The following is a 16,889-nucleotide window of genomic DNA, read 5'->3' as shown; positions in this document are numbered from 1 at the left end:
AGTCTCTCCTGGCCTCTTTCTACCATCCATCCTTCCTGACGCTTGTGTCTACTGTAGGGCCGGCTCGGCTATCGTATCTGAAAAAACTTTCTGGAAAAGACGGGCTATATGGACCCAACCAACTCTTTTTGGGAGGGGAGAACTCCCTCAGGTAGGCTACAACCCATGCAGAGGCATTGCATTGGTGTCATGCACAGAATGCGGAGCATGTCCTATTGAAAAGATAGACTAACATGACAAATGTCAATATTTCTTTCCTTGACCGGCCCAAAAGTGAAGCGGCCACCGGGAATGCTCCCGATTACCCACCCCGGGCCTGATTCAGTCTTACTCTTTTTGGACTGAAGACAAGTCCTGCGATGCTAAATAGTAGTAGGTGCTCGTGCTTCCATTGCGGTTTCAGTTGTGCGTCCTCCTCCTTTAGCAACAAACAAGCGCTGAAATAGAGCGCGCAGCGTGAGGAGCGTGCGTAATGCAATCTAGGAGCAGTGATTCGCCAAACCTCCCTTATTGCAGTCGCACACATTTCTTCTAATTTTATGTTTTAGTAACGAGTAACGAAGATGCTTAGTGGAAATATAACGGAGTAAAAGTATACATTTTATCTAGGAAATGTAGTGGAGTAAAAGTTAAAGTTGACATAAATTTAAATAGCGAAGTAAAGTATAGATACGTGAAATTTATACTTAAGTACAGTACAAGTACAAGTATTTGTACTCCGTTACATTACAACACTGGTGTGTGTGTGTGTGTGTGTGTGTGTTTTGGTTGTCTCCCCGTTCAGGTGTGCAGGTGGGCGTGGCCGGCTCCTTAGCGCTAACACAGTACACCGGTGCACACACACATCCAATTACAACAACTCTCTCATGTCTGGCTCCCTGTGATGTGTGTGTGTTTGTGTGTGTGTGTGTGTGTGTGTGTGTGTGTGTGTTTGTGTGAGCAGAGAGAGAGAGAGGAAAAGATTATGTTGAATGTGTTGTGTGTTGACTGAATGAAAAATGGAATGCCGTATGGGAGGACACAGTGTGTATGTGTCTGTGTGCAGGCGCGCCTGCAGGTGTACGTCCGTACGCACTGTGCGTACCATTAGGCTACTCAACGAGACGGGCAAGAACAAGGTAGGCAATTGGTGTGCTTGTCAGAACGTTAGACTGCATTACAGCTGTTTAAAGCCAGACGTCACGGTACGCTAGAACAAAACAAGGTAACTTTAGCTATAGGGCTGTATCAAGTTGTCCAAATGAATAGGTCATTGTAGACGTTGTTGTATTATTATATGTGGATGTTGTTATGCTATGTAGGATGTTTTTTTGCTGACAAATGCACGGGGCTAAAACCGGGAAACGGACAAATGTAATTGTCCACGCGGTGTGCGTACCATAGCATTAATTCCTGCAGACGCCCCTGTGTGTGTGTATGTGTGTGTGTGTGGGTGTGTGTGTGTTGTATAGTTAAAGGTACAGTATGTGAGTGTAATAATCAGATATGTCATCATGTATTATGTTTCTCCAGGCTGTATGAGTGTTCCCTCACAGAGAAGAGCTGTGCTGTGATAGCGTCAGCTGCCAGATCAAACTCCTGCAGTTTAAAGGAGCTGAACCTGAGTGACAATGATCTTCATGATGCAGGAGTTCAGCATCTCTCAGAGCTCCTCAAGTATCCCCACTGCAAACTGGAGAAACTAGAGTGAGTCTGAACACACAACAACAGATCTGTGTGTGTGGGGAGAACCCAGTGATGAGTGAGTGCTTGAGTGTGTTTTAACCCAGTGATGAGTGTGGATGGAGGGGATTCATTTCATAGGGAGTAGTTCACTGTTGTGTGTTTGTGTGTGTGTGTGTGTGTGTGTGTGTGTTTGTGTGTGAATGTTATTGTGTATTAGTGTGTGTGTGTGTGTGTGTGTGTGTGTGTGTGTGTGTGTGTGTGTGTGTTTTGCAGGCCTGATAGTGCTCCGGAGCCACGCCGGATTTCCGGCGTAGCCTACTGACATGTCTGCGGGAAAAAAAAATCAGTTTCGCGTTCGCGTGATCTGAGAGGCCTACTTAAGCCAATCGGTAATAGGGTAGGAGCTGGTCTTGGGTTTTGGCCAATCAGATTGATTCAGCAGTCACTCCACGTGCAAATTTGTTTTGTGTTTCCCATACACTACTAATGTGTTTCCCACACTGGCAACACGAAACATAGCCAAAGTCATGGAGTGCAACTTTATGAAGCCAGGGGAAAACACCAAACTTGTCGATAAAGGTATAAAGAATAAATGGCGCTGGTCTTGAATAGAGGAGGTGGGTAGAGACGAAAAGCCCTTTGGAAGCTGGTGTCAAAAATGCATGTTTCTGCACTTTGTGCGCAAGGAAAATATTATATGGAACTACAATAGCGGGAATAAAGTGCTGCCACGGTTTGCAGGGGGCAATAGCCACAGCAGATATCCGACCCTCAATGACCGATCGCGTGGCTGATTTAAACATTCGCTTGTGCTCCTTCATTGCCGAGTTTGATCTGTCGTTTACAATTGCTCATCCATTCGTCACTTTGTGTCAGAAATTTGCGAGGATAAACTCGCCCTTACGCATCTGTCTGTCTCGAGGCAACATGCGGGCTATCTTATTATACACGGCATCTCGCCAGAATTTAAAAGAAATCTGTCCGACAAGCTTAAAAATAACATGTTTTCACTTAACATTGATGAGGCCACGGACAAAACCATGGATAAGATTCTAAATGTACTGGTCCGATTTTATGACGAGGATGCAGGCAGTCAGTGTGAGAACAGCACCTTGCCAGCAAAAAGATTAATGTTGCAAATGCCTCAGCACTGTTTCAAAAAATATTTAAAATAAATTATGCATATTTTGCAGAAAAATTATTGTCTCCTTGTTCATGCCCTTTAGTCAATGGTTAGGCTACTAATCAATTCCTAGTTTACTTTGGAGTATTATAATTGCCACCCACTGACCTTTCTTGGTTTGGCTATAGTATTATTGGTTTTAATATGCTATACAAGCAATAAGTATGCAGGTAAGTGACTACTTAAAAGCAGGGATGGATTAAGGAACAGGCCTACCAGGCCCAGGGTCCCAGGAGCTCTAGTGCTCTACACAAAGATGCTACTGTAATATAGACTTGTATTGGGTTTGTTCATCTCATGTCTGAATGATGTCCATTTATATCCACAAAAGTCACCAGAATCTATCACTTAAGGGACTATTTATCAAAATCTTCTCCCAGGGGAGCACACTCCTGGATCCCGCTTGACAATTATGTTGATCACGGCATATATCATGGCTTGGCCTCCCAGGTAAAAAAGTTCAGGCTCAGGATTTTGTTCTACTATCACCCCTGGTTTTGTATAGTTAGAGGTACAGTATGTGAGTGTAATAAGCAGATATGTCATCATGTGTTATGTTTCTCCAGGCTGAGTTGGTGTTCCCTCACAGAGAAGAGTTGTGCTGCGATAGCGTCAGCTGCCAGATCAAACTCCTGCAGTTTGAAGGAGCTGGACCTGAGTCACAATGATCTTGATGATGCAGGAGTTCAGCATCTCTCAGAGCTCCTCAAGAATCCCCACTGCAAACTGGAGACACTAGTGTGAGTCTGAACACACAACAACAGATCTGTGTGTGTGGGGAAAACCCAGTGATGAGTGAGGGCTTGTGTGTGTCATAACCTTTGATGTGTGTGTGTGTGTGTATTTGTCTGTGTGTGTGTGTGTGTGTGTGTGTGTGTGTGTGTTTGTGTGAGCAGAGAGAGAGAGGGGGAAAGATTATGTTGAATGTGTTGTGTGTTGACTGAATGAAAAATGGAATGCCGTGTGGGAGGACACAGTGTGTGTGTGTGTCTGTGTCTTTGTGTGTGTGTGTGTTTGTGTGTGTTTTGGTTGTCACCCCCGTTCAGGTGGGCGTGGCCGGCTCGTTAGCGCTAACACAGTACACCGGTGCACACACACATCCAATTACAACAACTCTCTCATGTCTGGCTCCCTGTGATGTGTGTGTATGTGTATGTGCGTGTGTGTGTGTGTGTGTGTGTGTGTGTGTGTGTGTGTGTTGTATAGTTAGAGGTACAGTATGTGAGCGTGATCAGATATGTCATCATGTTTCTCTAGGCTGTGGAACTGTTCCCTCACAGAGAAGAGCTGTGCTGCGATAGCGTCAGCTGGCAGATCAAACTCCTGCAGTTTGAAGGAGCTGGACCTGAGTCACAATGAGCTTCATGATGCAGGAGTTCAGCATCTCTCAGAGCTCCTCAAGAATCCCCACTGCAAACTGGAGAAACTAGAGTGAGTCTGAACACACAACAACAGATCTGTGTGTGGGGGGAGTATCCAGTGATGTGTGCGTGCTTATGTGTGTTATAACCCTTGGTGTGTGTGTGTGTGTGTGTGTTTGTGTTTGTGTGTGTGTGTGTGTGTGTGTGTGTGTGTGTGTTTATTCATGTGGTTGTATGTGTCAGCCCATGATGTATAAAGTGTGTGTGGATTGTCAAAGTATGGTGAGTATGTTTGTATGTCAGTGGCTCCTTGTGATGTGTGTGTGCGAATGTGTTTATTCATATAATTGTGTGTGAATGTTAGTGTGTGTGTGTGTGTGTGTGTGTGTGTGTGTGTGTGTGTGTGTGTGTGTGTTTTGGTTGTCTCCCCGTTCAGGTGTGCAGGTGGGCGTGGCCGGCTCCTTAGCGCTAACACAGTACACCGGTGCACACACACACATCCAATTACAACAACTCTCTCATGTCTGGCTCCCTGTGATGTGGATGTGTGTGTGTTTGATTGTGTGTGTGTGTGTGTGTGTGTGTGGTGTGTTTCTGTGTGTGTGTGTTTGTGTGAACAGAGAGAAAGGGAAAGATTATGTTGAATGTGTTGTGTGTTGGAATGTTGTGTTGGAGGACAGTGTGTGTGTGTGTGTGTGTGTGTGTGTGTGTGTTAGTGTGTGTGTGTTAGCGTGTGTGTGTTGTAAAGTTAGAGGTGCAGTATGTGAGTGTAATAATCACATATGTCATCATGTTTTGTGTTTCTCCAGGCTGGTTAATTGTTCCCTCACAGGGAAGAGCTGTGCTGCGATAGTGTCAGCTGCCAGATCAATCTCCTGCAGTTTGAAGGAGCTGAACCTGAGTCACAATAAGCTTCATGATGCAGGAGTTCAGCATCTCTCAGAGCTCCTCAAGATTCCCCACTGCAAACTGGAGAAACTAGAGTGAGTCTGAACACACAACAACAGATCTGTGTGTGTGGGGAAAGCCCAGTGATGAGTGATTGGAGTACAGTGGGTCCCTGTTAAGTTTGGACGGGTTCCTTCAGGAATCACGATCCCCATTTTCTCGGCAGAAATGGCACAAACTGCAGTTGACACAAACAACCACAAGGTGTCACTTTGGTGCCACTACTATTTTTGATGCGACTTGACTTACTGCTTCCATGATGCAGTTTCCAAGTCAGTAGAACAATCAGAGAAAGCTGAGCCATTACCAAACATATATGATAATACAATAGCGTGAGTTTATATATCTTATACCCTATTTGTCACGGTTACTTATAGATTTGATAGTGTAACGATAAGCGCATAAGAGCATAAGAGACTTTCAGCGGGGGCACGGAAACTTAAATTGATCACGGTAGTTTAAGCTTACACTTGACAAAACATTCTAATATGAAAATGTAGATGCAATTGTTGTAAGATGGTGCAGCTCCTTTAAGAAAGCACCGTGCAAAAAAGTAGACGTGCTGTTGAGACTGGAGCGAGTCATATTCAAAATGCAAAAAATAACACCGCAGATAAAACTTATCTAACTTAATTATCCTCATTCATTGCAACCGCAGCATGCCTGCTTGCCGACGTTTAAACAAAAAAGATATCAAAGCACCTTTTGCGTTTGAATGTAACACGAAAAAATGTTTAAACAGCTGGACAAATGATTTAGCTAATTGATTATAGCCTGTACACCAGCATTGTTGAACATTTGGAAAAAGATCGCTCAGCTGTTGCCACAGTCAGGCAATGTCAGAAACAACATGAGAGCAGTACACACTTCCCCGAATGTGGATGTTACACTGTCATAATCTACCACCAGCATTTTGGCAAGTTGAAAAATAGATGACTTCTGTGAAATCTCTGCTTTAACCCATTCGCGCTGGATGCTGCATGACGCAACATTGACCCTCCCGCTGGATGCTGCGTAGCGCAACATTGACCCTCCCGCTGGATGCTGCGTAGCGCAGCATGCTTTTTATTTCATGTTTTTAGGTGCTACAGAGGCTTAGATATAAAATTTTGGTAGACGTTGACAATTTTTAGTATGTTTTCAGAAAACCCTCAGGAAATAAGGTTATTTAGTCTAGAATGCCATAGGATTCTATAGGCGTTTTTAGCAGACATTTTAGGAGTAAATGGGTTAAAGCAAGACCTAAATGAGTGGAGTTGTGTTGGGAATGTCGGTGCAATGTCCCTGCTATAATGGTCTGACAAACGTCTTGCCTTTTCAAGCAGTTCATCATCACCTGCGAGTTGAAGGATCATAGGACGTAAAGACTCAAACACATAACAAGTTTCCCGCATGCTTGCACATCTTTGGGAGAGCTGACTGATTATGATGTCCAGAGTTGCATTAAATACCTGCACTTTGAAGTATCTCTCTGCATCGGTTAAGTGTTCATCTTCCGATAGTTCGTCAAAGTGACGCTTCACTCTCCGTGCTCTAACATTTTCAAATGTACTCTGAACCCCCATTTATTTGCGAGTGTCTGCGCTGTAGCCTTGGCCTGGTCAAAGGCACGCAGGTAGTCAGAAAGGACCGGTATAGAATTTTCCAGCAATTGCATTGCGGGGGTAGCAACGGGCCCCGGGAGGTCACGGTGCGACTGCACTTGCTGCACCTACTATAGTTACGCCACTGCGTGGAGCGCTAATGTGTCTACTGTAAATCATTCATGTGTGAAAGTCATTAGGCTGGAAGCGCTAATGTGTCTAAGCTCATTAGTCTACTTTCAATAGGCCTACTGTACAGCCTGAGAGGGGGAACATAACCTATAGCCTAGGCTACTGTAGAGTAGGCCTACAGTAGGCTAAACAATCTTTTGTGAAAGTCTGCAACGAAAGTTTCCTAATGGAAGCGCTAACGTGTCTATTGAGCTCATTAGCCTACTTTCAATAGGCCTACTGTACAGCCTGAGAGGGGGAACATAGCCTACTGTAGAGTAAACAATCAGTTTACTTAGTTACATTTGTTTAGTTAAATCCAGTTTTCTACTCTATCTCCATGATATGCTTAGCCTATAGAAAGACGAAGTCGGGAAAGTGCTTCAGAGAAAACGTATTTATTAAAATAATGAACAGTCTACATTCTACATTCTACAGTCTAAATTGAAAGCACGTTGAATCCCTGGGAAGATCTGCGTGTTGTGCGGAGGAATTCGTTGATCTTATTGATGCAGTCCTTCAGTTCACTCCTCCCCATAGCAGGGAACTTTCGTTGCAGTGTTGAGACCACAAAGTTTTTCACATTCTGCGGCAATGCTCGCTTGCCCTTCGCTCCATCCCAGTTGGTGGTTTTGCTCCAGGCTTAGTGTTCCTCTGTGACGATGGACCTGAAGAGCAGGCATCCGTATCTGCCCACTTGGCCGTAGCTCTGTTGGTGAATCTGTCAGTGACTAATGCGAGAAGCGGGTTCAAGCGGGTTCTGTGTTGTAGGCTATGCATTTTTCCGACACTTGGCTGCAAGCTCCCCTCCCCCACCCCCTTCTTTCACAAGCAGTGCAGCTTTCTGAAGCGGTGCCTTTGAAGCTAATGTAACAAATACCACCAATATTGTTGTGTGGCAATAAAAGTCTATCCAGGGTTTGCACAAGTAGCCTAGCCTAAATAGGCCTATATAAATAAATTAAGGACATACAATCCTTAAAGCTTAACGTAGCCTAGATTAATGTCCCAAAACAAGTCGTTTTATGCGCTCATTATACATGGATTTCTATGAAACGTCACGAAAACATGCTGTGCGCAACCAAGAGGCAGAAAGCACCATAGAACAGCATAGAGCAATGCAAAAGAGCAAAAGAATAAAATGAGTTTTTGTGCTGACAACTGCACCAATTCGAAATCACGATGGTTAGAGAATGTTAAATATGTTCAATATCCCTAACGGAATGCATGTCTTCGCCAAAAATGACAAAATACGATGTTATGTTAATAATGCAAATGAACGGCACACTTTGAAATATAGTCGGAAATGAGATGTTATTATCATTGAGACAACAGGGGTATACAATAAAATCCGATTGTAGCTTACAGCAGCCGACTATTTAGGTTAAGTTTATAACGTTGTGGACGGCCACCAAGTGTCTTCTTCCCCACAGCTGCGGCACAGTCTAGAGTGACCGGATTTGTTTTCCTTTGTCATATGAATGCTGTCATTTTGTTAACATTAGGCTACTGTTAAGGAGATGCTGTAGGCAAAAGCTATATTTCAACCTCGTTAGTGTCAGAACTATTCACAAGGTTTCTGGGCAGCATTTTTATGTTCTGTTAGCAAGCGAACTTCTCATGACTACCGACAAAGTAGCCTACTGCCAGCTGACGAAGCTCTCATTTTAAAACATTACTGAGAGACAGACACTGTACAATCAAGAAATCTTGCCACTGAATCCAAAACTATGTTTAACATTATGTACAAGGCTTAGGCTACAGTGGACTAGCATGTTGCAGGGGCTGCTAAAAACACAGAGAAACGCACTGAAAACTCGGCCAATCACAGCCCTTGCTGTGGTCTGGTCGACCGTGGAACTCCACAGCGGACTATGCTGCCCCCAAGCGGCTGCAGTTGTACTTACATTTCACCATTCACCATGATCGTGAATGAAGTGTCAATTTTTAACGGGGAGCCACTGTACGTAAGGGTGTGTGTGTGTGTGTGTGTGTGTGTGTGTGTGTGTGTGTGTGTGTGTGTGTTGTATAGTTAGAGGTACAGTATGTGAGTGTAATAATCAGATATGTCATCATGTGTTATGTTTCTCCAGGCTGGTGCAATGTCTCCTCACAGAGAAGAGCTGTGCTGCGATAGCGTCAGCTGCCAGATCAAACTCCTGCAGTTTGAAGGAGCTGAACCTGAGTTTCAATGAGCTTCATGATGCAGGAGTTCAGCATCTCTCAGAGCTCCTCAAGAATCCCCACTGCAAACTGGAGAAACTAGAGTGAGTCTGAACAAACAACTACAGATCTGTGTGTGTGTGGGGAGAACCCAGTGATGAGTGAGTGCTTGTGTGTGTCATAACCCTTGATGTGTGTGTGTGTGTGTGTGTGTGTGTGTGTGTGTGTGTGTGTGTGTGTGTGTGTGTGTGTGTGTGTATATGCTATTGACTGCTGACTCTCTCCTGTCCCGTTTTTGTCGCTCACTCGCCACACACGCCTCATCTCCTCTTCTTTGTTGAGGCTTCATTGAGGCCATAACAGTGTGTGTGTGTGTCTGTCTGTGTGTTTGTTTGTCTGTGTGTGTGTGTGTGTGTGTGTGTGTGTGTCTGTCTGTGTATTTGTATGTTTGTTTGTATGTTTGTGTGTGTGTGTGTATGCTACAACACCCCGACACCACTAACCTCTGACTCTCCTGTCTGCCTCCCTGTGATATGTGTGTCTGCGTGTCTTTGTGTGTGTGTGTGTGTGTGTGTGTGTGTGTGTGTCTTGTACTATAGTCTTGAATTTCCCCTGGGGATCAATAAAGTATCTATCTATCTATCTATCTATCTATCTATCTATCTAGTTAGAGGTACAGTATGTGAGTGTAATAATCAGATATGTCATCATGTGTTATGTTTCTCCAGGCTGAGTGATTGTTCCCTCACAGAGAAGAGCTGTGCTGCGATAGCATCAGCTGCCAGATCAAACTCCTGCAGTTTGAAGGAGCTGAACCTGAATAGAAATGAGCTTCATGATGCAGGAGTTCAGCTTCTCTCAGAGCTCCTCAAGAATCCCCACTGCAAACTGGAGAAACTAGTGTGAGTCTGAACACACAGCAACAGATCTGTGTGTGTGTGGGGAGAACCCAGTGATGAGTGAGTGCTTGTGTGTGTTATAACTTGTGTGTGTGTGTGTGTGTGTGTTTGTGTGTGTGTGTGTTTAATAGTGTGCAAACTGGAGAAAGTAATGTGACTGTTGTTAACACATTAGTAATCATTTGTCCTCTAGAGTGGATGGTCGTACCTTCCTAAAGGAGAGTCCAGCAGCAGCAGCAGCCTCTGCTAGCAGCTCCCACTCAGATGCTGCAGAGCTGCACCTCAGAGACAAAGCCCAGCAGGACCCAGGAGCACAGCTGCTCTCTCTGGACTCTCACACGTGAGTCTGGTGGACAATGGAACACACTCTCTGTGTGTCTCTTCCACACACACACACACACACACACACACACACACACACACACACACACACACACAAACACACACCACACACACACGCACACACACACACACACACACACACACACACACAGCTAATACTCAAAATGGAGATCAGTATAAAAATTTCACTTATGTGATGGGTGACGAGTGTCATATATGTAGGTACAGAGCAGTGGTTCTCAGTACAGTGTACGAGTGTCTGAAGTCACTGGCAATAGCAGTTCAACAGGAGCTTGCTCTGGTTCAGATGGCACAGGTAGTAGCTGTTGTCCATGTATCAGTCTCACAGCCTGAGAGAATAGGCTGTCTCTGAGTCTGGATGTCCTGGCAGCCACACCGCTACCAGACGCGCCAGACTTCATGAAGATGAAGAATTTGTGGGTGGGATGGGTGGGATCACTGATGACATTCTTGGCCCATTTAAGGAGCCTCTTTTGGTATATGTCCTGGAGTGACAGGAGAGCCGCCCAATGACCTGCTGGGCCAGCCTCACCACCCTCTGCAGTGCCCTCCTCTCTTGTGCTGTGCTGTTGCCCAACCACACAGCCATGCAGCAGCTTAGCACGTGATACAGTGCATCTGTACAAGTTATTACACAGCCATGCAGCAGTTTAGCACGTGCTCTACAGTGCATCTGTACAAGCTATTACACAGCCATGCAGCAGCTTAGCACGTGATACAGTGCATCTGTACAAGTTATTACACAGCCATGCAGCAGCTTAGCACGTGCTCTACAGTGCATCTGTACAAGTTATTACACAGCCATGCAGCAGCTTAGCACGTGCTCTACAGTGCATCTGTACAAGTTATTACACAGCCATGCAGCAGCTTAGCACGTGATACAGTGCATCTGTACAAGTTATTACACAGCCATGCAGCAGCTTAGCACGTGATACAGTGCATCTGTACAAGTTATTACACAGCCATGCAGCAGCTTAGCACGTGATACAGTGCATCTGTACAAGTTATTACACAGCCATGCAGCAGGTTAGCACATGCTCTACAGTGCATCTGTACAAGTTATTACACAGCCATGCAGCAGGTTAGCTCGTGCTCTACAGTGCATCTGTACAAGTTATCACACAGCCATGCAGCAGGTTAGCACATGCTCTACAGTGCATCTGTACAAGTTATCACACAGCCATGCAGCAGGTTAGCACATGCTCTACAGTGCATCTGTACAAGTTATCACACAGCCATGCAGCAGCTTAGCACGTGATACAGTGCATCTGTACAAGTTATCACACAGCCATGCAGCAGGTTAGCACGTGATACAGTGCATCTGTACAAGTTATCACACAGTAATGCAGCAGCTTAGCACGTGATACAGTGCATCTGTACAAGTTGTTGAGGATTTCAGGTGTCATGCTGAATCTCTTTAGACATCACAGGAAGTACATCCTCTAATTGGCTGTCTTTGCCAGCTGTTCCGAATTCTTAGTCCACCTAAGGTCTTGACACACGTGGACACAGGAATGTGTAGCTGTCCACTCTCTCCACCTCTGAGTCTCCAATTAGTGGTGGCAGGTGTAGTTGGTCACCCCTTCTCATGTCCACCACCATCTCCTTGGTCTTGTTGATGTTCAGTGTGAGGTTGTTAGCCTCACACCATGTGACCAGTTCTGCCACCTCCCTCCTGTATGCTGACTCATCATCGCCCGTCATAAGACCAATGACTGTGGTGTCGTCCGCCAACTTTATCATGATGATGTTGGGCTGGACAGCGACACAGTCATGTGTGAAGAGGGTGTAATAGGGCTGAGTATGTGTTCATGTGTGAAGAGGGTGTAATAGGGCTGAGTATGTGTTCATGTGTGAAGAGGGTGTAATAGGGCTGAGTGAGTGTGTGTTCATGTGTGAAGAGGGTGTAATAGGGCTGAGTATGTGTTCATGTGTGAAGAGGGTGTAATAGGGCTGAGTATGTGTTCATGTGTGAAGAGGGTGTAATAGGGCTGAGTATGTGTTCATGTGTGAAGAGGGTGTAATAGGACTGAGTATGTGTTCATGTGTGAAGAGGGTATAATAGGACTGAGTACGTGGCTTTGCGCTGCTCCAGTGTTCATGATGAGGGTGTTGGAGGAGTGGTTTCCAAGGCGACCATGCTGTGGCCTGGCAGTGAGGAAGCTCAGTGTCCAGTTACGCAGCGTAGAAAGACTCAGGTTGTGCAGTTTGTTTATGAGGTTAGTGGGGATGATGATATTAAAAGCTGAGCTGTAGTCAATAAAAAGCAGACTAGCATAACTGTTCTTATTCTCCAGGTGAGTCAGAATTTAATGTAAGTGAGATGGCATCCTGTGTGGATCTGTTTGACCTGTACGCAAACTGCATTGGATCCAGGGTTGCTGGAACGATGTTCAGGATGTGTGTCTTGATAAGGCCCTCAGATCACTTCATCAGGACTGGCGTGAGGGCCACTGGCCTGTGGTCATTAAGGCATGAGACCGCCACTCTCGTTGGTACAGGTGTGATGGTGGTGGACTTTAAAAAGGATGGGACTGGGGGTTGGTGGTGCAACTGGTTACAGCGTCCACCATATTCAGGTCCACGTGCCCCGGGTCATTTCACCCCATTTCACCCCATCTCTCTCTCTCTCTCTCTCTCTCTCTCCCGTTCACTTCCTGTCACTCTCTCTACTGTCCTGCCCAATTAAAGGCATAAAAAGCCCCAAAATAGTAAAAAAACAACTCCAAAAATAATTCCGTGGAAATGCATGGATACTGGAAGCAACTGGAATCCATGCATTTCCACAGAATTATTTTTGGAATCTGATCCCTTATCATACCTATTCATTCGTACTCATCGCTCAACTTATCGTGACTAAATTCAAGATGGCGGCGAACAGTAAACTTCCTGAAGGTACTGTCTGTATAAATCGTCTTGTAAATAAGCTACCAGTGCTTTTTCAAAGTTCTCAATGTCTCTTTTTAAATGTCAGGGCCCTTGGAAGTCTACCAATGAAGTTTGGAGCTACTTTGAGCCTCGTAAATGGTGTAAAACAGTGATTTATTTGCATGGCTAGTCTGATGCCCAAGGCACCCCCCCATTGAAAACCTGTTGGTAGCAACGGCTAACTTGCGCCAGACAAGTGCAGGGGACAAGCAGAGATATGAGACAAAAGTTCACACTCGGTATCATGTTTCAACACACTTTAGGTCAATATCACACCGAACTTCTTTAAAACTGATACAATAATTGCTGTCTATATGGGCTGTGGCAATAATTTTTTTAAAATAATAGCTCGCAGCAACATATGGAAAAAAAAGAACTATCTACTAGTTTATTTTTGAAACTTAGTTCAAAATGTTGAATTATGAAGTATGAACTGAACTAGTTCATGTTAAAATTTGTGAACTGAACTTTGAACTAGTTTATGTAGAAAGCAAACTTACACACACACACACACACGTCCAGGGACCTGCCACCTTGTGTATGTTCACTCTGATCAGTGACTCATACTTTTGCCACAGATAAAATATCACATTTCGATCACCGATGTTTAGAGGGAGAAACATCTCATTATTCTGCTTTTTCTGTTTTTCAACAATGTGTGTGTGTGTGTGTGTGTCTGTGTGTGTGTGTGTGTGTGTGTCTTAAAGGGAGGAACACCAATGTGAATCCTGTGCTGAAGTTCCAGACTCCAGCCACTGGGTCCTGGTGAAGCCTGAAGTCTCAACAGTGGAGAGCGTCTCCACCTACAGCCTGAGCTCTCCTGCAGGGAGCTATGATTGCCCAGAGTCTGGTCTGCGCTGGACGTGTGCTGGTCCAGTCACCCTGCAGTACCACTTCATAGACTGGCATCTCTTGGCTGATGAGCTGCCCCACATGCAGTATAGACCAGCTGGACCTTCGATGGACATCAAACTCATCTCAGGAGAGCTGGAGGAGATCCACCTGCCACATTTCCTCTGTTTGGGAGGTAGCCAGTCTTCTCTGAAGGATGCTGTGGAGGTTCTGCATAAGCAGGACAGTGGAGTTTCTATAGAGAAGTGTGAGTTGAGTCGCTTCCATGCCAGGCTGGTGAACCCCTCCTTTTCTCTTTTAGGGCTTTTCTACTCTCTAAAATCTTTTATCTTTTCTGGCAACAAGAAGGAGAGCGAGAGGCCAATTGAGACCCATGCTGATGTGCTGGTTTATCGGAGCAGCATGTTACCCCTCACTTTTCGCACATACCTCCTGCCAGTGAATCTAACACTTAAGAAGCTAGTGGAGGACCAGGAAAAATCGGAGGAATTCAGTGGTGTCAAACTGGCTATGCCCCGGCCTGTGAGACCTCTTCAGATGAATGGCTTCTATAGCATAAAGACTGACTGCAAGTCCAGAGTCTTTCCAGTAGAGCTGGACCTCATAGACTGCCATTTTGTTCCCAACTTCTCTGTGGTGCGCATAAGCAAGGCTGTCGACTTCAAGATGGAGCTCCACAGCTCTGGAGACAAACAGCAAGTCTGGCAAGCAGATATCTTAGGAATGGAATGCTGGAACAAACCCCAACAAGACAACGTTACCACCTCTACTGAAGTTTCTGAGTCCACACTCATTAGCTCATCTGAGGCTGTCAACAGCCAAACTTCTGTGAAACAAGAAACAGTCCATCAAGCAGAAGTCCAGAGAACTGGACGTTTGAGGAAACCTCGGCAGGACAATACTCACACAGTAGATGAAGCAGAGTTCCTCAAAGTCAAAATGCCAGAGCTCATTCAGAGGGTGACCAACGTGATGCCTCTATTAGATGAGATGCTGTCAAAAGACATCATCAAAACAGAACAGTACAACAACATCAAAGCACAACTCACTGACCAGCACAAGATGAGATGTGTGTTTGATGCCCTGCGCTCTTGTGGGACTTCTGAGATAAAGTTGTTCTTCAAAATCCTTCTGAGTCAACAGTCTTCCCTGCTAAGACAGTTGGGCTGGGATTGACCCACCACTTCACCCCCTACAGACCATGGGAAGACCATGAGCATGACTGTCTTGAGAGTGAATTGAAATATGAAGCTAAATTAAATTAAATCATAGAGGCATTATGTTTTTCCAAATCTAGCAATCTAACAGCCTACAGCCTCGCCTAGTCAAACCACAATAGCATAGTTGGCTCTGAGAGAACCTTGCTAGCTGGTGCATGTTTCAAATGGTTTGCCAATAGCTGGGAATGGTGGGAACAGCAGGAGTACTCCAGTCTAGTAGCATTTAGGTTTCCTTATGCCACATTTTGTAGACAATTACATAAAACATAATGTTTATGCAATTTGAATGGTGCCACAAGTTCTTTTGAGATCAATATGACGTAAAAATAGTGTGGTTGCTGTGTTTGACAAGGATCACGATCACTGGTTTGCAAAATTTTGTAATTATGTGGTCTTTTATGTCTTTTACCTATTCTATTTTATGTACTACGTTTTACTGTTTACTTTTTTTTTTAAAAATTGAACTACTGGCCTTTTATGCTTGTTTATGTAAAGCACATTGAATTACCCCTTTGTATGAAATGCGATATATAAATAAAATTGTATTACCTTGCCTTGCCTTGCCTTGCCCTAACAAGGTATTGTTATGTTATGAAACTTTAAAGTGGAATGGTGCACTTGTTCACCTAATTACCGCATGTGTTAAAGCAAGACCAAAGATTATTTTGTACCTTAAAATGTTTCCAAAATCGTTTCAATGGTTCATCAACTCGTAACAGGGCGAACGCACTTCTGCCTTCTCTTTGCGGCCCTCAATCAGCTATAACCGCACTATGGAAGTTTGCCAGATTGGGTCTATAGTTCAAATGAAAAACTACAAATTTGACTTGCATCTGATATCGCAATACATCATGCACTATTTTCATAAAATCATGCAACATACTCTACCTTGACTGTGGACATTGTTATTTGCAAAGCCGGTGCTTGGATAAACAAATAGCGTGTGTGCGACAGAGGAAAAGTGCTTTGTGTTGCTTTAAACTTCATGAAATAAAAGCCAGCTGCAGTAATTTGAAAGAATCAAAGAAAAGTTTATTTGCTGTGACTTGTATTTACCAGGGCTTCTTTTCACTATGAAAAATTCAACAAAATACAGACTTTTCTCAGTGCCAAAACAGTTATAGGCAAGACTTACGCCAGATGATCCAAAAAGCCTTTTATCAAATAGAACTGCTCAGTACTAGTCCTATACTGTTGAATTCATAACTCAGCTTCTCATTGTAGCCTGATGAATCCTAACTTTGTTGGATAACAGCTGAAGTTCAGGTCTTAATCTCTTCTTGTTATGCACTCTCGTTTTATGAATTGATGAGAGAGAAAATAACATTACAGATAGCAAACCTCTGGTAAATCTCCAGAGTCTGATTGACGAGAAGTTCAACCAGAGGCAGGTGAAACCTACAAGGGTCTGGGTGCACAAGGAAAGAATGAAGACATGATGAACACAGGATGAAAAGAGGTAGAATATAGTAAAGACTAACAGTGACTACTGATGAAGAGGAAGAATGACACAAAGACTAACACTAGTGATGAAGAGGAAGAATGACACTAAC

General features: G+C 44.4%; 1 protein-coding gene across 1 annotated transcript; it reads left to right on the top strand.

The window, feature by feature from the left end:
* Positions 1-1,357: 1,357 nt before the first annotated feature.
* Positions 1,358-16,072, top strand: LOC143138642 (uncharacterized; the record flags this gene model as incomplete). The annotated part of the gene is made up of 8 exons (XM_076299067.1): positions 1,358-1,686; positions 3,415-3,588; positions 4,106-4,279; positions 5,019-5,192; positions 9,005-9,178; positions 9,803-9,976; positions 10,167-10,313; positions 13,972-16,072. Coding segments are annotated over 8 exons (2,667 nt in total), but the record flags the coding sequence as incomplete, so codon positions are not given.
* Positions 16,073-16,889: the final 817 nt, after the last annotated feature.

The sequence above is a fragment of the Alosa pseudoharengus genome, unplaced genomic scaffold (assembly GCF_046254945.1).
Source record: "Alosa pseudoharengus isolate Yale_2024_CS ecotype anadromous, Long Island Sound unplaced genomic scaffold, YU_APseudo_1.1 YU_APseudo_1.1_scf_21, whole genome shotgun sequence".
Taxonomy (NCBI): domain Eukaryota; kingdom Metazoa; phylum Chordata; class Actinopteri; order Clupeiformes; family Clupeidae; genus Alosa; species Alosa pseudoharengus.
This window is presented reverse-complemented; position numbering and strand designations above follow the sequence as displayed.